Consider the following 25,420-nt stretch of genomic DNA (forward strand, 5'->3'; position numbering starts at 1 on the left):
TTCATTTTCCTCCACTCTCACTTCCCCTTGTGAGACTATTTCAAGGTCACAATTAATGAGATATAGCAGTTAAATTCTTATGAAGGATTTATAAACAAATTTTATGTGTAAACAAACATTGGCTTCACGTTTTTTAAAAAAAGGAATAAAAAAGCTAACTAGGGTAATGAAAAGTGTTCTTTTCTTTCTTGCTACTATTAAGGTCTATTAACATTGCCAGATGGTAGGCAACATAGTACTATGCATATTATTACAAACTGTGCAGCACACAGCTAATAGGCAGGTAGTTTGAGATACTATGTTACTTACCATGTTAGTAGAAGAAGCAATTGGTAAGTCCTCAGGCGCTAGTGTGGTATCATTAGATATTGAGATATTAACTGTAAAAAAAGGACAAGTTTTGACGATGAAAAATAAAATAGAAAAAACTTTCAAAACAAACAGCTAGGCATTAAAATGTCTTCCATAACATGTGTACCATGAAATTTTATTTATTGTATAACTGTATTCATCTTACACATAAATAAAATAATCAAAGATTTAAGGACATTTGTGTGGCAAACATTTAAAGAGATATTAAATTTTGTTTCCGTTTTTGGTCAACAAAATACCTTTGTTCCCAGAATCTATTGAATATAATTTCCTAGCGAAAGAAATAACTGTCAACAATGAAGCTGACCACTGGCTTCCTGCATAGTAAAATCTCACACTTTGCACTTCATTGAGTCAGAATTAATTTATATTGTAACTTTTGGAAAATTTAACTGCACATGATAAAGTCTACCTCTGCAAAATGTGGCAGAAACTACCATACAAATAACAAATATAATATATAATGGGGATGTATATATAATCTAACTTTTAAAATGATTTTCATGTAATATGGCATTATTTGTAGATTTAAGATGGCCCTCACAGGAGAACTTAATTTATTAACTAAGCCAACCTTTCCTTTGGAAACATTTCATTAGTTATTTCATTCTATGTCTGATAATTAAGTTGTAATACTTTTATTAAAGCATTTTACTTTACCAGACTAAACTTTTTTCCACCGATGGGAAGTTTTTGTATTTTAAAGTAAACTATTATACAGAGAATATACTTAATCAATTGAAGTAACATCTATTTTTCATCTGAGAATCACATCTTTCATTTAACATTTGAAGTAAAAGCTGCTCTTTGGTTCTCTCCATCCAATCAAATCTCAAATTGTCATCTTAGTTCTCTGTGTTCCGATCTTGCATACATAAACTGAAGGAGAAGCGCATGGTTGTGTTTGACAGGTGAAATATAAAAATGTGCGACCCAGGAGGGAAGAACAAAAAGAGCACAGCACATTTACCGCTATTCCTGAGAATCTAGTCCAGTTCTTAACTCACACAAATTCAAAATATTTATTCACTGTCAGTAAGGGAGTCTAGGAAAGGGGTGTTTTACCACTGCAAATGAACAAGAGAAAATAAGGCGAAAGAAATGAAACGAGACAAAGAAACTAAAGGAGAGAAAACCCTTAGCCTATGTCCCGGTGTTGTTCAACTTTTAAATCCATTCTGATCACAGAGGCTGTATGCTGTAAAACTATTAACCTGAAGGTCATGACTGCCAGAGCCTCCCTAGCATGTGCATGGATTTGTTTTCTTATTTTGTTTCATTTCAAATAAAAAATAATCAAGTAAGTTAAAGATACTTTGCCCAAGCAGTAAGACAAGAATCCATTTACAAAAAAAAAACTTAGTAAAGTTTTATTAACAAAACCTGTATTTTTAGTAGTATTTTGTTCTTTAAAAAAACTTATAGTACATTTGTACATTTTCTTTTTTAATTTATTTATTATTTTAATTTATGTGTACGCATGTATTGCCTGAATGTAGGTAAGTACACCCTTGTCATGCAATACCCTTGGAGGACAGAAAAAGCTGTCAGATCCCCTGGAACTGGAGTTACAAACAGTTATTAGCTGATATGTGGGTGTTGGGATTTGAACCTGGATCTTCTGCAAGAACAACTAGTGTTCTTACCGCTGAGCCATCTCTCCAGCCCCAATGTACATTTCTTACAGTGCTCAATTTGTTCATTTAGAAACATTTTAGAGGGTCTGGAGATGCATCTCTGTCATTGGAGTGTCTTTCTAGCATGCATGAGGCCCTGGGGTTTGCGCTCAGCACCAGAAAAGAAGCAGGGATGGTGGAACATTAGAGCAGGAGAATCAGAAGTTCAAAGTCATCCTTGGCTATCTAATAAGTTTGAGACTAGCCTGGGCAACATGAAATCCTGTTTCGAAAACAAACAAACCAACCAACAAATAATCCTAAGACACATGATAGGTAAACTTTCACACCTGATTTAAATGTAAGTATTACACAGGATCCTGAAGCAAGACACGACAGGTGACTTCTTTAGCTCTGCAATCAGAAGCATCCTACACACTGACCTTATTACTCAGCTTTCCTTCTTCTCTACAGCATTTATCATCATCAAATCCAGATGATGCCCACAGAACTAAAGGCAGGACAGTGCTCACTAATAGGAAGCGATGAGAGATCTGATGTGCCTAGGCTTTTGAAAAGAGAAACCAGAGTATCTGGAAAGTTGGTTTTTCCTGAGCTTCCTTTTCAGTGCAACTTCATGAACTTCCTAACACTTTTCTAACATACTTTTCTAAATTAGAACAAGGGTTAAATAGTGGAGGGAGGGATTTCAAGGCTTCTATGTACTAAAATGAATTAAAGATACTAATGACACTAAAATAAGAATCCACTCTGAATTTTTAGTAACTGCCCTCAATTTTTGGATATACATCACTATCTGCTCACTTAGATTCCTTTAACTTTCCAGTTTTCCTTTAAGATAAACTACTAAAGCAAATTGGCTCCCCAAATCCCAGAAGACCAACAACTAAAGAATGGGGAAATGTAATATTCTCTCTATTTTAATAAGCGGCTGTGTGTGCATGTGCCTCCTTCTATAAATAGATATTGGCAGTGTTTGGTAGAGTCCATAAATGAGATTGAAAGTACATTTCTTTAGGCTCACTGATGAGAAAATGAGTGATTACAGCTGGGCACTTGTTCTACAAAGGCCACTGAGCACCATTTAGATCCAGACTGAGTACAAATACTTTGACAACCAATTGCAGAATGATCCATTTATAAGGAATTTGCAATATCTTTAATTAGGATTCGGGAAAGGTCAAAAGGGAAAGCCAAAACATTGTGCTGTATCTACACTCTCCGTTCAGCATCATGGCTCACAGAATACATAACTCCTTGATCTAGGTCTAAGAACATGCCCAGCTTAGATCTAGCCAATCACTAGGGCAGCCTTTGTCCCACACATGGCTTCAGGGAGTCCTCACAGGTACATCATTTTCCATTATTTGGATTTTCACTTTCTTACTCATCCCTGAGTATCAAATTTTATCAAATTTTAACTGATCCTCTGAAATAGAGGAATGCCCATAGCAAGAAATAGACATTTTAAAGTGTTATTTTTCTATCTTAAACTGGCCCTTCCTTCGTTGTGTTTAGAGAGTGATCTAGAAAAAACAAACAAACAAACAAAAAAAACGAGGAATTAGAGTCCAATTTCAGTGGCAGGAACGATGAGCAGACATAGGAGGGGGCATGTGTCAGTGTTGGCATACCTCCCACATAGTGTGACCCTCTTTATCCTCCTAGGCCTGGTTCCAGGATTCTCCACGGCTCCTCTCCTTCACACACTAGCAGGAATTACACTATCAGGAATACATACAAGCTCACCTGAGGCCATGTGGTCAAATGTGAGGAACAAGGCCAGGTCACTGAGGACCAGGTCTGTCTACAATGCACCACAACATCACATGCAGAGAGGGGAGCAGTAGTCCTGGCCTGAATTGTGGCCATGCCACCCTCTGAATATCGGGCTCTCAAACTCTCTCCCTCACTAATAGTCTTGAGAAAGTTACTTCAATTTGTAAATCGCATGTCTTTCATTTGTGAAGCTGTATTTTAAACCAACCACCTTATAAGGTTACTAAGCAACTTAAACAACACAATATAGGCAAAATCATTTAATGTGGTGTAGTGTTCAGTTAAGTGCTAAGATTACTATTAGCTCTATGACAGAGAAAACAGACTAGCTAGCGGCGGGGGGGTCACCTACTTTCCTGTTTTTATGATGATTAAATATTTTGTGCTATTAAAATATAGCTTACTGGTACTAGAGAGATGGCTCAGCAGTTAAGAGCACCAGCTGTCCTTGCAGAGGACCCAGGTTCGATTCCCATCACCCACATGGCAGCTAACAACTGTCCATAATTCTATTTCCAGTGGATCCAAAGCCCTCTTCTGACCTGTGTGGGCACTGCACAACATGGGTGCACTTATATACATGTAGGCAATACACTCATACACATAAAATGAAAAGAATAAAAATAAAATATAGATTACTGAAATCCCTTGGAAAATGTCTTGCATTTGGATGGTGATTACTAAACATTAGTCTAAAGTAAATCTGTACTACAACATAGGTTTTTTATGATTACAATAATATGGAACTGGTTGACCCTGATGTGATCAAGCAAAACTTTAAGAGTACTCTCTATGATAATCGGACTTTAGTGTTTTATTCCACTCTAAACAACATCTTAAGAAATTGAGTAACTGGGTAATAGGTGCTTCTTTTAACATGAGCATGTCATTTATTTTGGTATAAAATAACTTGAGTACACCAGAATCTTTTGATAAAGTCATGTATTTATGATTTAGACTTCTAGGTAAACAAAAGGGCAAAATGGCTGTTTGTAGATAACAAAGTCAATTAGGAAACTCCTGTGATAAACAGCTATGAGCTGTTATTCTCTCAGCCTTAAGCTCTCAAAAGCAACAAATAACTTAAAAAAAAAAAAAAAAACTTTTCAGTTAAGCTGGGCTTGGTGGCATGTACCTTTAATCCCAGCATTCTGGAGGCAGAGGCAAGCAGATATCTGTGAGACTGAAGACAGACAGCCTATTCTACAAAGGTCAGATGGGACTACAGGGAGACCCTGACTCAAATCCCCTTCTGCCCCCAATACTCCCCCAAAAGAAAAAACAACTTTTTGGTTATTATTCTTTTCATTTTCCTTAGTACTTTTTCTCTAGTCAGCTATATTTAGTCAGGGACACTCATCCCACAAATTTGCCTATGATGTGGTGCTGTAAATCAAAGAGCTGAGCTACAGTGGATATTAACTTAGATATATTTAGTCATGATTTACACAAAAACTTCTCTTCCATATACAAACATCATTGCATTCACAATGTGCTATAGACATTATTCAAAAGAAACTTTTCCATGTATGTGTTTTATTTATATAAACACAAAGCTAGAGAATTTTTCCGGGTCTGGTGATAATCCAAAATCATTTCTTCCTTCTTTCCATTTTCTGACCCCTATAAGTGTAATGTGGAATCCTCTGAAATATAGGTACAGAGTAAAAGGAAACTAAAATGACAGGTGTTTTAGGCATGCATCTTTTCCTCACAAGACCACATAACCATGAATGACAGACCATCAACTGTCCAAATAAAGGATTTTCCCAAGTGTGAGCCTGAGAATGCTACACCAGAGCTTATACTTCCAAATGCTGCCATTGCTCCATGATTTAAACTTACTTCATAAAACAGGAATGGCATGTAATAAGAAGGAAATCACATTTCATATGGTACAGTTCACAGAAGATAAATTAGGGTTATGCTGTACTTCCTCAGTTTTTTACTGGACTTTCTAATTGTGAACACATATTGACTAGCTGTGGGCCACAGGATTCACACAGAATTCACTAGGTCCCTTTAACTTCTGGATTATACTGGTACACCATGTTTATTAGGCTAAGAGAAAAATTATGTGGAAAGAAATGATATTGAAAGTCCATCTTAGTGACAATTGCTTTAGAGCATTTTGAAGTCTCTCCATATTGTGAATAAGATTAAGGTAAGAGGATGAAAGCCAGTGCTAATTCAGTCACTTTATTTGGTCTTGTAGTTTCACACCAGGAGAAAGGCCATTGTTTACTCTGAGAGACTACAGACAGTGATGAGGCCTGAGAAAGAATTTCCTCCTCCTAATCACTCATCCATTATTAAGCATGCTCTCTCTGGAGCAGTTAACAACAAATCAATAAAATATAACTCCTCGGTTAACAATACAGTGTCTAGCCTGAGGGTATTATTCTTGCTTTTATAATTTATCATTTTAAGCAAAGCTTCTTTCTCCTTCAGATATAAAAAGAACACCTGGTTAGAAAATTTACGTTGACCTTTTTTAAAATACTAACTTACCCTTAAGCAAACAATCATCACAATCTTTACATATTAGGCAAATGAACAAGAGGTCTAGAGTAGAAATTTATTTCTAAAGTCTGGGTCAAATGAAACTGGACCTTTGTTCATCTGAAAATAATTAACACTATTCATAATATAATACCTCTTATGGAAGCAATGTGTGTAAGTATATGTGTGTGTGTGCGCACACACATAGTTTACATCATTAAAAGGAGAATAATACTTTTAAAAAAATCAATGAATTAAAATCTAAATAAATTTCTGTTAATGCATGAAGGCAAAAGAAAAAAAAGTGAGGGAGAAAAAGGAAGGGAACCTGTAGGAAAGATGTCCAAGTTTTGTTTCCTATTTAAGAAATTCTACCACTCCTGTTTCTGGATTAATTATATGGATTCTCTTTAGATTAACTGAACACCTTCCCTCAAGACTTTAAAGTCTTTTGCTACATGACTATATATACTGTACATGCTTGTAGTCTTAGATTCAGTAAAACAGTAGCAAACATTCTAACTATATACATTGAACTAACTCAACTTTTCCCTTAAATACAGGTGCAACTGTTTCCTACTTGTCTACAATAACACACTGGTTATTAATGACCTGCAAGCTAGGCTTGTAATAAAAGCTCATGAAGTTCCACCCCTAGCTGAGGAGCTTATTGGCTGCTGGGGAGAGGGAAAGTTGGTTTTCTTTACAGCTATGGCCTCTGATAGGTTGCCATCCTCCAGTGGATGGCACTACACTCACCTGTGCCTAATCAGCACTAATTGAACTCAGTGGGGTTTTTACAGGGCAGAGGGGGAAGGGGAGGGGGGAGGGGGGAGAGGGAGAGAGAGAAGGGAGACAGGCAAAGAGAGAGAGGGAATGAAGTTGGGAGGGGGATGAGGTGATGAGGTAAGAGAGTCTGGGAGAGGTTGTAGGGGGAAATGATGTGGACATGTTCAAAATACATTGCATGCATGTGTGAAATTCTCAAAGAGTAAGTTAAAAATACTTTTAAGAAAGAAAGGGCATGAAGTTGAGAAGTGTGTTGGGGCGGCGCTGGGGGAATAGATGGTGGATATGATCAAGAGCCACTGTATACATGTATGAACATTTCAAATACATAAATAAAAATAAAAGACATTTAAAATGCAAAATACACTGTGGGCATGAAGAGGCCCTTCTTGGTGATTAGTGACCGCTTTTTCCATTTGTGAAAAAATCACATGTCAAGGTGGAGGATCAAGGCTCCCCTCTTCTGTGCAGTTTCTGGGTTGTTGTTACATACTGTCCCAGTGTTGAAAAACAAATCATCTGCCAGTTTAAATATTATTGACTCATTGATTGAATTCTTTTACTAGGAGTACATGTAGCGATGAAAAACCAGTGTTTTATTGTTTTTAGAATACTTTCTTGGGCTGTACAGGCAACTGTCTTAGTCTCTCCTTAGCCTTTTTTTCACTTTGCTCCTCAGAAGTTCTAATTTATGACAGATCTTTGTAGTTTGCTACCACAGCTTTCAGGGTTATGGAGAAATGTTAAGATTGCCAAAAGTGTTAGGAAGGAACTACATAATCATCAACTTTGTGGAGCTTAGAAAAATAAGAGTGTTACAAAAATGAAACTATCTATTTGCCTTTTCACAACACACAAGCAAATTTCAACTCATGTTTGTGTTTATATGTTTAATGAGTGCCACTCACCTGGACCACTACAAAAATAAGGAGTACAGCCACGAGAATGGATGCTGAGTGGACCAACTACTCAATAGTATTTGACTAGAAGAAAAATGGTACATGCAAGCTTGTGTGCTGTCATTCACATCTAAAAGTTAAATACTAACTAAAATTTCATGAATAATAACTGCAATAATAAATCACTAACATTTAATTACTACATATGAAAAACATCCCAAGTACTTTATCTGTATTTTTTCATCGTCAAAGAGTAACTCCTTGATTGGGGTGGAGAATTGACACAGGGAAGCAGTACATAGCCCAGGATGCTTTGAATTTGAAATCTTCCTGCCTCAGTCTCCCACGTACTGGGATTACAGGAATATGCCACCACACACATCTTCTTCAAAGCAATTCTAAAAGCTGTGTGCTATGATTAACGGTGTCCTACAGATGAGGAAAGTGAGGCCAAGCTTCTTTGGGACAAGGAATTTGCTCCAACACATATTTTGTTATCACTCAACCTGGGACCTAAATATAAGATTTTCCATCTCAAAGTCCTGTTCCCCTCCCTGACTGGCACCAGCTAGAGGAAGTGGGAAATGTGGGAGTCATGAGAGGGCTTCTGTGGTATTTAGGACTAGCATTTGTTTCACACAATCTAGAGAAAACTGGTCAAAGGAAAAGCTAACTAGCTCAGGGGGCCTGCACTTGCCATGCATATGTGAAGTTGGTTCATCCCTCAATGTTACTTTTTTTTAAGCAATACAAAGATCTCCTCCTCCAATCTTAGTCAAAGAATTATTGGCAGCTGATTACTGCTGGGTGAGGAAGAGTTGATCTTCTTAAAGAGAGGGACTCTAGATATAACTTGAACTGAGGAACATCTTGTGGACACTAACTTGACCTGAAAGGCCTTAACACAAATGACAGAATGTGTGAATTCCAGTGGGGGGGCTATGGGAGTGTGCCAATGGGGAAGGGGGTATAAAGATAATTAAGGTGTTCTGTATGAAATACACAAAAATTCAATTAAAAATTTACAGAAAAAAGATCTCCTCCTGAAAGGAAATTTTCATGGAAAAACCTCTCTCTCTCTCTCTCTCTCTCTCTCTCTCTCTCTCCCTCCCTCCCTCCCTCTCTCCCTCTCTCTCTCAGCATGTGTTTCAATTTGAACACATTCAGTTACGCCTTCCTTAATCTCATATTAACTTGTCTACCAGCATCCAATTAAAATAATGAATGTAAGTCTTCATTAGCCCCGGGTAGGGATGGGGCCCAACACTAAACATATTTTTTGACTGTGGCAGGTGTGCTGACAAATCCCACTTCCAGCTTCATGACCACCTCAAACCACAGAACAGCTGACTGGTGATTGTTTTCCTTTAGAAATCTTTGGTGGATAATGGCACAAACATGTGTAACAAGTCATCTTACAGACATTTTCATACATAGAGAAAAGAAAGCTCAAAAATACCACAATCAGTATGTTTGTGAGTATTTTTCCTTTTCTGTAGTACTGAGGATTGAAACCCAAGGCCTTGTACATGGCCAATCAAGCACTCTATCCACTGAGCTACATCTATCCCCAGCCCCCGAACTCAGTGTTTTCACTGTCCGGACTTCCCTCAAGTTCAGACCTCCCTCAAATCCAGGCTAAATGACCTTAGTGGACTTTGTTGGTTTTCTCTCCCCAAAGGAGCACCCACACAATGAGTTGAGGAGCAGATGTAACTTATTTTAATAATAACTGTGAAGATTTCAAGCCAGTTTGGGCTTTTTGTTTGCTTGCTTGCTTGCTTGTTTCTTGAGCCAAAGTCTCATTCTATAGTTCAGGTTGGCCTAGAACAATGTAATCCAGACTGACATTGAACTTGGGGCAATCCTTCTGCCTCAGCCTCCTGAGTTCTGGGATTATAGGTATGAACCACACTTTTTAAGTTGTGAAATATACTTTTTAAATTGTGAAATATTTCAAGCCCGTACATCTCTTAGGACTAGGAGGCTGGTATAACTCTCCAACACATACGCTCATCTGAATCCTGAAATGTCCATCTTCTATCTCTCTGCTTTGTTTTTCAGCATAGCTTTTACTTTCATGTATGTTGATGTTCCTTAAATAAGACAAAGGAGTTGTGAGTGGGGGCCCCAAGGTGCCAAATCTTTTCATCAACATCATGGCCAATGCACTGGGTGAGGAGCTCCTTGTTTTTCATGCCACTCCAGATGAACAGCAGTCTCCAGATGTCAGGAGGGGGTTGGGAAGGAATGTGCTATACCACCACTGTTTGTGGGAGTAATCTCACACAAGCACAAAAACCCACCCTAGCATTTTGTTTAATTTTTTATCCATTTTCTATTTGGTCTATAATATAATTGCATTTGTTTTACTGTAAATATGAAAAGGTTTTCTCTCAGAATTCAGAAGTAAAAGTGGATATTTCTTGAATATAACTTCCCATAAACCCCCAAGATACAGTGAGACTTCCAGACCACTAGGACATATCCCAAAACTGTGAAATGTGTATCAGTTTTTACTATCGAGGACATTAACCTATAGCTAACTACATACCTTTGTATCCTTAATACTGTTGTCATTAAACTAAAGCAACCTGTTCAAAGTGAGTCCTTTTTTCCAAAATCCTGGTGCACTATAAATTGATGATGAATAATTCTATGAAAAAATCTTGAAGATGAGGTTGAACATGTTTTTATGAAAAAAAACCCGATATTGACTTGGGTTTGGCAACACAAGCATTAAAGTGTTAAGACAAGGTCACATTCCTCACTCAAAAGTTACCTTTATCTCTCCTGACTCTACGATATAAATCTGCTAGTGGAATATATAATTTCATCTTGCCAGCCTGCCTGCCTGCCTTCTTTTCTTCTTTCCTTCCCTCCCCCTCTCTCCCTTCTAGTTTCTCCTTTTCTTTTCCCTCCCTAGTTGCTTCACTTACTAAAGATAAACTAAAAGATTCCACCGGACCATCACATGACTCTAATCTGAACTCCCTTTTTTAATTTCATGACTCAAATTAGACAAACTGAATTAGTATTTCTTTTTTCTTCCACAAGCTTAAGAAGCTTTATTTAAAGGAGATCCCCATAGCAATATAGAAACAATAAAATGTAGAACAGAAGTTTACATTTATCTGATTTTTATACTTGTGAATACATGTGCCTGGGTCTCCCCACTTATCTCATATAACTAAGATAATGTACATGTTAGTTCTTTGGAAAAACTGCAGTTTGACCTAGTTGCAAAGTATGGAGCTGGCAATGCTCACATCCCAGAGCTCCTCCTGACTGAATCACATACTGGAGATATCTCAGATGTTAAACTCAGTACTGTGATTTCTCATAGAAAATAAGGTAAAACCCTTTTACAAGAAGCATGACACCATGGTAAAAATGGGCATGCATGGAGCTTGTATGTTTCTCCGTGCAGAGGGTAAATGTAAGCACTGCACAACTGTGTTCTCACCTGGGCTGGAAGGCAAGCAGGCACAGGAAAAGCGAGTATTGTAGCCCACTTTGAAGTCTGAGTTGATGGGGTAGTAATCTGCTAGCTTTATCATCTTCTTGAAAGCATCATAGATAAAGATGAAGCTGATCAGGGAAGAGAAGCCCTCCTCTGTGAAACGGGTGAAGTACTGAACCAGGAAGCTGGCATCAGTGGCCACCAGGATGAGACACATGAAGGCTGACCATAGGCCAATCCAAAGGCGAAACTCCAAATAGTCAAAATTATGGTCCCTGAAAAAAAGAAAAAGAAAAATTTTGAGTGGTCCTCCAGGAAGCATGCAGAATACAAACTAAGAAATGATTGCTGAAAATACAAAATAAAGCTCAATTTTATCCAGAAAGCTTTAAGCCTAAGGAGTAGTTTCATGATATTATTATACTACCCTTAGGGATTATTGTAAGAGTTTGAAAAAAGACACTTAGAAAGTACTTTTCACACCATTACGTGTAATGTGCTAATTTTCTCTTTCAAAACATACAGTCTTGAGCCTAAAACTTCCTCCCTATCAGCTGGCTTTCATAGTGCCAAAAGGTACTATGCAGGCTGCTAGGGAAGGAAAAGCATCATGCGTACTCTATGAACTACAATACAACCTTGAAAGCAATACATGCATACTGCACAATAGTGAATGGTTGTTACTGGGGTAACCAACTACTCTGATTGGACCTGGGGCCTACTGTACAGTAGGGAGCCTCATGCCAGGCATGGCAGCACACACCTTTAATCCCAGCACTAAGGAGGCAGAGGCAGGTGGATCTCTGTGAGCCAGCCTGATTTACATAGTACATTCCAGGCTGGCTGTGGCTATGGAGACCTCCCCCCCAAAACTCCCAAATCCAACACACAAACAAAACATCCCTGGTACTGTAAATCCAGTCAGGAACCCATGGCTAGGGAAGTCGCAGGTCCCAGATGGGAACTTAATGCTACTGTTTAGCTAAATAGATACAGTGTTAAAACACCTACTAAATATTTGTTTGTATTTACAGACAGGTGTTAAGTCTCAGCCTTAATCAGAGAAGTCTCTCTTTCTAGTGAATGGTGCTGAATGCAGAGAGTCGTAGCTATTCACGGGGCTGATAATAAGTGATGGCTGACTGCTCAGCCCTGTACAGTATTTACCCCACCTCTTCTAAGGCTCTGGGGCATTGCCAACAAGGGTACACAAAGAATACAAGAGCCAGAAGACAGAAATGCTGCAAAATGCCATCTTCTAGGCAAGACAACAACTACAATCAAACTCACACACACAGCAGTTGTCTCCATTGAGTCCACACAAGAATGGGGCCTGCAACAGTCAGGCATGGATAGGAGACAAGCTCTGCGGACCCTACAACTCATGGATAAACTGTTAGATTCCAGGCTGTCTGCCACTATCAACCCACCAGACTCCAATGCATTCCACCATGGCCATGCACATGACCCCAGTTGAACTCGGTGGATCACAAAATACTCAAAAAGACATCAATCTGGAAAGAGACTTGTAGAGTCAAGAAGAGGATTGACAGGAATGAGAGAGATGAGGGGGGTGGGGAGAGATTAACCAGAATGCATTATATACATATACTAAATTACCAGAATATTAGCTTAATCTTTTAAAAAGTTAAAAAATAGTCATTGTGTTTATGAAATTTGCACAGTAAACTAATTAAAAGCATTGGTATATGGCGTGTATTGGACAAATTACAAGTTTTACTGGTTAATGAAAATGCCACTAAGATTGGTATACTCTGTGTTCCCAACTCAGCACAGTCTACTTTGGGAGACAAACTGATGAATTCAACTACATTATAAAATGCTAACTAGTCGTGTCATGGGGGGAACAGAATAAATAATTCTGGGAGGGGGGCTGAAGTCGCAGAAAAGAAATCAAGGCATTGCAGGATATATAGAGAGAAATTTTCCAGACTGAATAGGAAGAGTCAGGTCAGTAAGAGGAAAGAATAGCTAAAAAGAAATAGGTGACATTAGACAGCCTGTAACGCACACTGTGGAAAGAGTATTACCAACAAAGGAGGTAAGGGTGGAAACACGGGCAGTTATCAGATCAAGAAAGGCTGCACTGCTGCACTGCAGCCAGAAACTAAAACTTCTACACAAGCACACACAGATATGATACCCTTTTACCAGAACAGGGGGTGAAGCATCTTGTGATTACCTTTTCCTGTCTGGGCTTGTTCCACAGGATACTTAGAATGGGCCATTATCATCTAATTAGGCTACTGTCTATCAAAGTCCTTCCCATTTCTCTAAGTTAATTAAGACAAGGAATGATGGCTCAAGTATCGACATGTTATGATTTCATAGTGATCCTTTTAAAATTATGTACAGAACACTTTTTGATTATTGTTAACTCATAATCTGTGATGACAAAGTAGAAAGTGACTTTTTGTATAAGAACCAAGGATCGTGCATACTCGAAGTTCTTCATCCTGGCTTTAGACAATGGGTCTCTGATAACTGCTACATGTTTTAACACTTTCCCCAAAGGCATCTCCTCATTCCCTACTATCAACTCAGTTTGAGCAGCTAAATCTCTGCCTGATAAGAACCTCTGAACTGACAGACTTATTAATATCTGTTTCCCCTGCTCAAAGCCACTTTTCATCTCACAGCCTAAATGATCATTTTAAGTACAAACCATATACCTGAGCTTCAAGCCTTTGAATGACTTCCTATGGTTCTTAGAATAAGGTTCAAATTCTCTGCATAGCACAATGCTTGGCATATAAAAAAATGCCCAATAACAACTTTATAGATCAAAGCATTCCTTCCTGTAACTTAGGGTTTTGCTGTGTCAGTGACTGGCATGGCTGTGAATTATCACATGTAACTAGGAAATAATTATGGAACATTAAAATTCAAAGCTCCTTAGACTATGTGATGGTTAATTTTATGTTAACTTTACTAGGGTAGAAGGTACCCAGATATTTGTTCAAACATTATTCTGGGTGTTTTCATGAGATTGTTTCTAGACAGATAAACATTTAAATTGGTAAGATCTGAGTAAATATGGATGGGCCTTGTTCAATTAAGTGAAGGTAGAACAGAATTAAAAATTGGCCTAGCCAAGGGCAAGAAAGAGATCTCTAGTAGACTGTCTTTGACTTCATCTGCCACATTGGCTCTTCCTGGTCAGCAGTATCCAGCCTTTGGACTCAAACACAAAGAATGATCCTCCTGGGTACCCACTCTGCCAGCCTGATCTGCAGACTGTTCTTGCTGGACAATTCTGTCTTTTGTCTATGATCTTGTTGGCTTTGTTTCTCAGGAGAACCCTGAGTAATACAGATACCAATTTGTCAACTAAGCCTCATGCTATAGATGAGGACACCGAAGTCAATGGGTTTAAGTCGCTTATCTAATTTTGATGTTTTAATGGCAGAGCTAGACCAGAAACTATATCTCTTGATTTCTGACTGGTCCTTTTAAAAATTACTTCATGGTTCCCCTATCTGATTTGCATTTAGCTAAAGATAGACATTCATATCACTGTCATTTGCTTCTCTTTTGTCATCAAGTTCCATGACTTGAAATATATCACCAAAGCTGGAAATTATGAACACTGACATAAAGTTATATTCTATAGAGTCTCTGAGATCTCCCAACACCGGCTTCACATGTTCTTCCAGTTCTCTGTGTATCTACATGGCTCCTATTTAATGCTATGCTTGTCTTTGTGAGATAAGCACAGCACAGAAAAAGCCATGTTCTAAGAATTGAGATAATTCACATTATCATACGAATCAGTGCCAAAATAAGAGTTTAGAAACATTTTACTACTTTTGAGCCAACAGACATTTTTCCTAAAAGTTTAAAACAATTACCTACTTTCGTTTCCCTAACAAGATGAAATCTAGAGCAGTTGTGCTTTTTCTCTTTTGGGTTTTGGAGATAGGGTCTCACTTGATAGTTTGGGTTCACTTGGGACTCACTGTAAGCCAGGCTGGCTTCGCAATCACAGCAATCCTCCTGTTTCAGCTTTTCACGTGCTGAACTTATAGGCATGTACCCCACCAAGCCCAACTTGAAAGCTAGAGCATTCTTGATTTATTCCAAGAATGCTAGTGGTTGCTACAAAATTGAGGTTTATAGGAGAAGATGAGAAACTAACACATTAACTAGTTAGCAATTAAAACACCATGAGATTGGATGCAAAGGGAAAGATGCCTGTACAAACTTAAATCTTAAACCTCCAGTACACTAAATCAGCCACAGTAGTTTAGTGTGAATGGCTCGAATAAAATCACTACCCAAAACAATGGTGTTTCATTATGAACATAGCATGTTTGAAGCAGCAAGAAGTATGAGAAATAGAAGATGAGAATCTTTTATATAAATTGGTGATTAGTAATAACTATCCTGAACCTATCAAACAAGACCTCACCCACAGCTCCAAAAGGGAAACATGTTGGGGGAAAACTCGGCAAGATGAAGTGATAGTTGCTTTATCAAAAGACCACTTTGATCTTTTCATGTGCTGAGGAGGAAAGTAAACCACAGAGGGGGACAGAGCATACAGCACTTCCTGGACTTCCAGGGAAACTTTTCCCATGGAGCACCTAATAGACCTAATAATTAATCAAACACATTTAGGGAAACAGTAAGCCACAAAACACTTTGTATCCAGAGAAAACATTAGCAACATAGCTATAATAGAAGCAAGTGAATAAATTTGCAGCATTGTGAATAAAATACTATTTGCCATAGAATACTCAGTGGTGATGTGAAGTCACAATTTCTCAAATGTTTCTCCTTACTTTGCAATTGTTTTCAGATAAGTTACTTGAAACTATGTAATAGTATGAATTAACAGTAGGCAGAATGAGAAGGAAACTTGCTTGGTGAAAGGAAGTAATCTCTATTGTACAATTATTTAAAGCAGCAAAGACTCAAACATTTTCTGTAGATTAAGGCTCTGATCACATTTCATCCAATAAATCTTTCTGCAGGATTCTGCATGTTTGTTCCTGTTTATAGTACATGCTTGTTTAATCTTCCCATGAAGGCTTTCTTGTCTCACAAAATGTTTTCTTAAAACATATAAAAACTGTTTGACTCTTTCTATAAACTGACATGAATGAAATTCTTTCCTGTCCTCAGAATTATGGTGGAGGAGAAATCTGTAATAATGACCTGCAGGAAACTCAAAACTTTATATAAAAACTGGAAAATCAACTTTTCAGAAGGCTCTTACTCATGTTCTCTCTCAAGTTTCAAAACAAATGGTTTTAAATCCTCACTGTCTCCTTTAACTTATGGTCATTTTCGATGACACACAAACAGTTTCAGACTTATACAAGAGTCCTCAAGTTCATGAGGTATTGTTATGGTTTGAATATCGAAGCATTCCCCATAGGTCCATGTGCTTGAACACTTGGTCTCTAGCTGGTGGTGCTGTTTGGGAAGGTTATAGTACCTGTAGAGGGTGGACTTGCTAGAGGAAGTACATCACTAGGGGCGGGCTTTGAAGATTTACAGTCTGGCCCTACTTCCTATTCCCTCTCCCTTACCTTTTCCTTCTCCCTCTCCCTCAAGGAATGCTACTAAGACATAACAAACTGTGATCTGAGGATTGAGATCAACCAGTAAATGCCATTCTCTCTTAGAAGTATATCACGTACATTAGCAAGAGACCAGTATACCAAATTTTACTATGAAATCTATTTGTATACTAAAATGACTACATGTATTTCACTTAACAGTCTCCCTTCTTAGAATGATTCATCAATTTCTAAAAGAAAATGTTGGTATCATTACTGTGGTGTACCCATTAGCAGTGTCTAGTGATTCCTTAAGAGGCATGGGCTCTGGAATCAGAAAGCAGGAATCAAACCCCAGCCATACCATCTAGCATTGACATAGCATGTACAATCCATTGACTTACTCCAAGTCTGCTTTCTTGCCTATAAAACTAATTATAGGCCCTACCTTGTAGGATTCCTATAAGAATTAAATGAGTTAGTACATGTAAAGTGCTTGGGATAATACTTGGTTGCATGATCATCCTTAATAAATGTCAATTATTGTTCACTGAGTCCTGAAAGTTATCTGCTGTGAAGAAGACAGAAGTTGAGGTTAGGAACCACGAACCAAGTGAGAGCATCCCGTTTCTTTCATTAGGGAACAGTGAGACCTAGCCCAGTCCTGTAGTTTCTTCATTTTTATCAGTTAGGATCACAGCAGAAAATAGCATTCTCAAATGGAATCCCAAGGCAAACAAAATAAACAAGTTACAAAAGTCTAACAAAAAATGGCAATGGCAAAGCACAAGGAATAACTAGAGCAAGAAGACATTATTAACTCTGGGCCTGAAAAGGTCAAGCAAGGAATGGAGTTACAAGAGCCTGGTAAGGTAAAGCCAGGGTAGACAAGCCTGACCTGGACTAGAGTCAGAGATAAGTCAGACTGCTATCCTGAAGCAAGGAAGGGTAGGAGAGATTGATATATGGAGCACTTTGCCCTCTCTTTCTGTCTGATGGAGCCCCATAAGCTAAACCATCAGAAATCTTGGGACAAATGACCCTGGGGTTGTAGCCCTTAGGGGTTAGCACCCAGGGCACAAAGCAAGGCAGTAGGAAAAGAATTACTGGGTAAAGAACAAGATGAAAACATAACAGATGGGTCTACTGAGCCAAATGTAAACTAAGTGCTGCACAATTTAATGTTTAAGGCACTTTCAACTTCCAAATCTTAATTATTCCAGTACTTTGGCTGATTCTTGGATCTACCTAATTGCTATTCTGTGTGTTATGCAGACTGAAGGTCATATAAGATCAAACAATCCTAATTCGTAATTAGATATGTACATACATACTTGCTAAAATTAAACAGAAGCCTCTCAAACACCAAGACAGGTCCTGTGCTGCTCAAAATAGTTAGTGGTTGACCAGCAAAAAGGCAAAAGATGGCTCCAGAGACAGCAGTACCCAGGAAACTCTCCAACACGCCCTGAAAGAAAGAAAATCCAGGTGGTAAAAACAAAACAAAAACGACACATCTTTTCTCCCCATTTGTGATGTCAGCAGAAAAATGAAACTGTATATATTAGAGTGAGCACTCTAGCAAACATAATAAGAACAAAGACATACTGATAGGAAGACAGGCATGGTTCTTTTCACCTTGAATACAATTACTTACTTTCCCCTGTTCCACAGGATGGATTGCTCCACAGAAGTATGAATTGCAATGCCTGGAATACAGGCAGAAAAAGGTGGCTCTGACCCTTACTTAAAAGTCTATTGCCAATAAAAATCTCATTCTATACACACACCAAATGGAAAAATTGACTTGGTATTTTTGATGTGTTTTCCTCTTTGTGGTTACCTTCAGTGTTTGTTTTAGCTTAACTGTACCTTACATATAGTAGGTACTTTTAAATAGCTATAATTTAAGCAAAGAGTAATTTTTTCTTATAAAGATTTTGAAAGGGAGAAGAGAAGGGGACAAAAATAATTATTTAACCCCATCTTCAATTTTTTAAGTTTTTTTGTACATTTTTATTGAATTTTTGTATATTTCATAAAGAATATCTTAATCATCTTTATGTCTCCTTCCCCGTCCACACCCTCCCATAACCCCTCCCCTACTGCAATCTGCATTCTGTTATTTGTGTTAAGGTTGAGTCAAATTAGTGTCCCTAAAATTCCCTCAGTGCAAGTTCATTCACGGAGGTCTAGTCAGCCAATTTAGATTCCCTCCCTTCAAGATCAGCAGTTCCTCATCCAGCGGTAGTCAGCTGTCAATAGTTCTTCAGCTAAGATTGGGGACTGCTGTTCACTTCCACAGTTCTGTGCTGGGTTTCTGTCTACTTGAATTTACATAGGTTTTGTGCATGCTGACACCATTGCTGTAAGTTCATATGAGCAAGGTCTCAGGAGCCTTTAGGACTCTATTTCCATATGGTCACAAATCTCCTCCCTGGCTCTTACAGACTTTCTGCCCTTCTTCCACAATGGTCCCTGAGCCCTGGGTGGGTGAAGTTAATATAGGCATCCTGTCCAAGAACCCATACTCTGCAGGCTCTTATTCTCTACACTTTTTTCATTTGTGTTCATCTTCAATTTTTAAATTTTTATCTGTTCTTTGAGAAGTTCATATATGTGTACCATGCATTTTGGTCAGCTCCTACTCCTCAGCTCCAATCTCTCCCACGCACAGTCCCTCATCCACCTCCCAGTTCATATCCTCTTTTTCTTTATAACTCAGAGTTCAATTAGTGTTACTCATAGACACATGGATATATGGCCATCCACTAGAACACGGGAACCTAGAAGAGGCCACAGCCCTGAAGAAAACTGACTTCCCTCACCTAGCAGCCATCACTTGCCAATAGCTCTTAGCTAGGCATATGCAATCTTTAACACGCCAAATATTTTAAAATTCTTATTACATACTCATTTTCCAGTGCAAACTTACACAAAAGCCTCAAGGAAGTTTAGAAAAAATAAATGTGCAGACATAAATAGCTAAAACTTTGTGGGTAATATATTATTTTCCTTTAGTATAACAAGAAGAGATAAATGTGATTAAGAATCATTAACTTACAAAATGATCTTCCTCAATCACATTATTAAGGATCAATAATTTTGATGATAACAAACTAACAAGCTTCCTATATTTTTTATTGTTTCAAGAGTCCATGGCAAAAATGTATTTTTAAAATAGTATTTTGGTAAGCATAAAATAATATTTTTATTGAGGGATGGTATTATAAGTGTGTGCATGCGTGTTGTGTGTGGTCATACCACAGTGAATGTGTAGAGATCAGAGGACAGCTTGCAAGAGTTGGTTGTCCCCTTGTTCCATGTGGGTTCCAGGGATTGAATTCAGGTCATCAGGCTTGGCAGCAAGCACCTTCAACCAATGAGACACCTTTCTGGCAGTGAAGGAATAGCTTTTTTTTCTTTATAGCTTACATGAAAGTTAAGGGCTTAAATGCTCCATTTGGTCAAATAAATCAATTTACACAGCGGCATAAGATGTGATCTTTATAACAATCTAGAAACTTGTAGTAGGCAAACAGACAGTGCATCATTTTCCATCAAACATGGAGGAATGTGATGTCTCATCCTTATTGCAGGGCCAAAGCACAGTACAGACTGGGTGTAAGGGAGAGTACAAAGAGGGAAGGAGGAATATGAGATTTAGGATCCTCAACTTGACTTAGCATAGCTATTAATCTCCATGAGGGCAGGAACAAGGTCTTCCTGCATCTTCTTTTTCTCCTCCCATCACACTGCCCACCATCCTTCCATGTGCTCTGCAGGCTCTCAGCAAGTGCTGAAGGAACCAAAGACATGCCCAAATGACACCCTAGGTCTACTTATCAAAGGTCAAGAGCCCTTGTTGCTCATTCAATAAAGATAGCAACCAATTTCTTCCAGAAAATGACTGTGATTTATGGAAGCCATGTGACAATTCAAAGCAGATTTTTTAAAATTTCAGTACTTGATCCTTTAGTGAGTGCTAGTTTCCATTCTGTGGCTGACAACTCTGAAGTAGAGACAGGTGATTTATTATACACACTGCACTGGAAACTTGCTTCAACTTAGAGATGCCTCCAGAATTTCTGAGAAAAGAACTATTTTCACCACATTTTGACATGTTCCTCTTCACAACAGAAAAAAAATTAAGTAATCTTATGCAATGAATAAGTTTAGAGTTTAATTCAATTTATAAAACAAACTTGGAAAAATCTTATTTATCATATTCAGTGTATCATATTTGAGTTCTCAGAGGAATAAGCTCCCTAGCAATTCGTGAAGGCTCAAGAGGCTAAGTTCTGAAGTGTGGCAGAATCAGGGGCCACGAAGTGCTCCAATCCTTTTGGCTGGCCTTTCACCTCATTCTCCTTCTGTTGGATGATGCCTACACTGTAGAACAGTAGAACAGCAAACAGCTGGCAGTCAAAAAAATCCAAAGGATAGAAAGTTCTACTAAGAGAGACTTGATGATCTTAAAAATGTCACTGCATCTCTTTCAATTTTAGTTTCATGTAACACAAAAAAGTAAATGGTGCTGATAGGAGAGAAATGAGCTCTGGAGTCACACAGTCCCAGGCTGGCATGTAGGTGGTATCATGTTCCCAGGGCAATCTCTAACCTACATGTTAGATCAGATAGTGTACGGAAAATGCTTAGCATAGTCCCTCATGGTCCATATCTTTCCGAATAGCAGCGACCACATACACAACATGCTTATCTGGATATAAGGTAAAGACGTTAGACTAGATGATGTCTAATATCTCTCCCAGCTGGTTCAGCACTGGAGCATGCCTTGGGGTCTTGATATCTGAATGTAATTTTTAACTCCACCTTTTACTTCTCTAGCTATATCCAAATGATCTCTTCTGTAAAGGCAACAGCCACTCACAGGATAGTTAGTTTGGATCAACTGAAACAGTCATCTATAAAAGAGCTCAGAGTATACTCTAACACAAGGCAAAGATATAATATTGGGTCTCTTATCCCCTTCTCAGTCAGAATCTATTATTTATCTTTCCTTCAAATCAGGAAGGAGGTAGAGAGAAAGTTCAAAAGAGCAGCACAGAAAGAAAATATGAAGATCAGTCTTCAAAAGGCAGGGAGTATCTTGAAATCTGCATCTTCCAGAGAAACTTCTCAAAAAGAAAAAAAAAAAAAAAAAAAACCCCAGGTTTAAATGAATAAAAAAAAAAGGAAGCCTTGGGGGTGGAGGCAATATGACGCCCATTGAAAGGTGCTTCTTTCATTAAAATAGAAATAAAACAGAACAGGTTTTATCAATTAAAACCCACACTCAAAACAATTTGTGAATAGTTCTCTGGTTGTATGAGGGCATAAAATTAATCTAAACTATCCTGCGCCTTCAATCAGCCGTGAAAATTAGAACCCATCTCAAAATAGCAAAATCAAGCATAAAGGAAATCAGATCACAGGAAGAAGATTCTAAAAATATTAAAAATCCAGCCATATCTGTAGTGTCAGCATTTCATATTTTTGAGCTACTTCGGGCAAGGGCTACAAGGGGCATCATTTCCCCATAGCAATGTAAAGCAAGCATATCCAAGCAAACACATCTTTAACAATTGAAAATGGGCTGGAGAGATGACCCAGTGGTTAAGATTGCTGCTCTTCCAAAGGACTGGAGTTCAGTTCCCAGCACCCATGTTGAGTGACTCATAATCACCTGTGATTCCACCCCTAGAGGATCTGACACCCACACATACATACACATAAACATAAATGAAAATAAATTTTAAATACTGACATGCTATCAATCTCATTGCAATTTGTCTTTAAAATACAATTATAAAATAACTTGTTATTTTATGTCTTTTTTATTAAGGACCTTATTGTTTAGGTTGATATATGCAACCCTGTTTAGGAAGGCTGGGTAGCAATAATAGAAAGGAAGAAAATCAACAGAAAGTCTAAGAACGTTTTGGCTGGCCTTTCACCTCATTCTTCTGTTCGATGATGCCTACAGAACAGAACAGCAAACAGCTGGCAGTCTTGAAAGTCTTGAGTGCAAGTACTCAAGAAGACACAAGGTTTTCTATTTCTCAGACAATTTGCAACCTAATAAAACTAGGAAAATAAAATATTTCAGTGGCATTAAGTGACAAAGCATTCACCAACACTACTGTGGTACAAGTAAAAATTTTTTCCCTAATCATGGTGAAAATTTAGCTCAGGTTTATGATGATTTATATGAATTGTACAACTTGTTGAATGATACAATTAAATTTATGTAAATGAGTCTTTGAATATGAAGTTTAGCCAAGAAAAATGAAGCAGCCTAATGCCATGGAAAGCAGGCAGGCAAATCCAACTGACCAGCATAAGGTTTTCTCACCTGGAATTGATTTGTAGCCCAGGCTATCCTCAAACTCATGATCCTCCTCCTGCCTCCACCTTTGAGTGCTGAGACCTGCATGGGCTTTAATGTCCATACCCCAGAATAAGCTAAACCATGTTGTCAAAATTGAGCGAAGAAATGATGCAGGTATCTAACTCAAATTGAGGTAACCTGAGAACTCCCCTTGAAGAGCATGTGTCTGTTTGCTTTATACTAATTCTTTATATCTACTTTAATCAATGAAATCAGGGTCTCGGAAGTGACAAGGAGATTAGGTCTAGAGAACTGATTTTCAGAGTTTTCCAGGTTAATGATTTTGTGGCCCAAATTTGAGGTACACCATTCATACAATCTCCTTTCCTCCTCCAAAACAGCATTAACAGCTGGTTACAGCAACAACTCATTCACATTGCAGGGATAGAAGGGTTATACAGTCTGTAATTATTTTTTTAATGTCACAATGTGTCTCTAGCCTATAATTTAGTGATTTCTGTCCTTACTGATGGCAGCACCAGTCCTTAGGGCCCTGTGCTTTGTCATCAGAAATAAGATTTCAGTCCACACTGGCAGAAGGAATTGAAAAACAGGGACAAGATGAAAGACTATTTCTCTGTTCAAGCAAAGCATGAGCCCTAAACTTTAGCAAAGGAGTTTGAACTTCCAGTCAAATAGAAGGGACAAGACCCGGAGACCTTATATTCTTTGTTTGAAGAACTGTGAATGTGTATCTGAAACACCCAATGCCAATATAACTTCACACAAAAAGTAATTCCAGATGGATAAAACAAACATAAGAGAACTAAAGCATGTGGGTCAATATTTGTCTAATCTCTGGGTAGGGAAAGCCTCTTTAAATATATCATGAAAACAAAAACCTCAAAGACTTTGACTTGACTAAAACTGAAATCTATACAGCAAAATAAGTCATAAACAAGGTTAAAAGGCATGGAAGCACTAGAAAAAATTGCTAATATTTCTAATAGGCAAAAGAAAATATCTTATTCTACAAAGAGTGCTTTTGAGTTGATGGTAAAAAAAAAAAAAAAAAAAAATGCCCTTAAGTGAGAATCCATCAAGGACACAGTGTAGAGAAGGACAAGGAATCAGGGAAATGCAGGCAAATATTCATGTTCACTAAAATCAAAGAATTCGGATCAAAGAATGAACAATTCTTTTTCAAACTGCTGAATAAGAAAAATGAAAATCTAGGGGCCGAAGAGATGGCTCAGTGGTTAGGGCCACTTGCTGCTCTTTTTTCCCAACACCACATAGCAACTAACAACCGGCCACAACAGGCCATCTGACACCCTCTCCTAACCTCCACAGACATTACAAACACATGGTGGACCTTCATACATGCAGACAAAATGCACATACACATAAAAATATATCTAAAGAAAAATGAAAATCTAGAAAATTCTGTTTGCACAAGGGTGGGGGCAGGTAAGCACTCTTGTTCCTTATTGGCACAAGTATGAATTAGAATAATCTTTGTAATTGTGATTTGAAATAAGTAGCAAATGTAAAATCAATATATTGTGCAAAAATTTTGCTAGGAATTTACACTAGGGAGATAATTATAATGAATAAACATTATAGTTTATAGTATTTTTATAAAAGAGAAAACTGAGAAAAACTGCAAATCCAATTATAACTTTATTAACTAAATTATAGAGTATGCATTATGAGAATAAACAGTCACTAAAATTATGTTAAAGAGCCCAATAAAATAGAAAAATTTGTAAAATATCAGTCATAAAACATGTATATATGAAGTCACATACATAAAATGTTTATCTACCTGTATATGCATATTTTGCAATATGTATGAAAAGTTGTGATGAAAATGTCACATTGGAAAAGCTATTTTCAAAATAAATGTAAGCTAAACAAGATAATTTTTCACTTTAGCATCATATAGGGCTTCCAAATTTGCCCAAATGATTATCATTTTTTGATCACCAAGAAAATAGTGTTGACAAAGGTCTTTCAAATAAAAAAATTACAAATTAAAATTTTCTGTCAATTACATTTAAGTCACAACGTCAAAAGCACAGCAATGGTGAAAGCAGTCAAAAGCTCAAATCAGACAA

At 37.8% G+C, this 25,420-nt stretch overlaps 1 protein-coding gene across 5 annotated transcripts in view; it reads right to left on the reverse strand.

Moving 5' to 3' along the window:
• Slc4a4 (solute carrier family 4 member 4) overlaps nt 1-25,420 on the reverse strand; it is a 476,303-nt gene that overhangs the window by 76,453 nt on the left and 374,430 nt on the right. For all 5 annotated transcript variants that reach the window (XM_008829281.3, XM_029561709.1, XM_029561710.1 and 2 more), the window contains 3 exons: nt 18,304-18,437; nt 11,445-11,716; nt 310-380 (listed from right to left, as the gene is read on the reverse strand). In XM_008829281.3, coding sequence (XP_008827503.1) covers nt 310-380; nt 11,445-11,716; nt 18,304-18,437 — 477 coding nt within the window. The remainder of the gene's footprint in view (nt 1-309; nt 381-11,444; nt 11,717-18,303; nt 18,438-25,420) is intronic.

This window comes from Nannospalax galili, unplaced genomic scaffold (genome assembly GCF_000622305.1).
Source record: "Nannospalax galili isolate Female #2095 unplaced genomic scaffold, S.galili_v1.0 scaffold50, whole genome shotgun sequence".
NCBI classification, from domain to species: Eukaryota; Metazoa; Chordata; class Mammalia; order Rodentia; family Spalacidae; genus Nannospalax; species Nannospalax galili.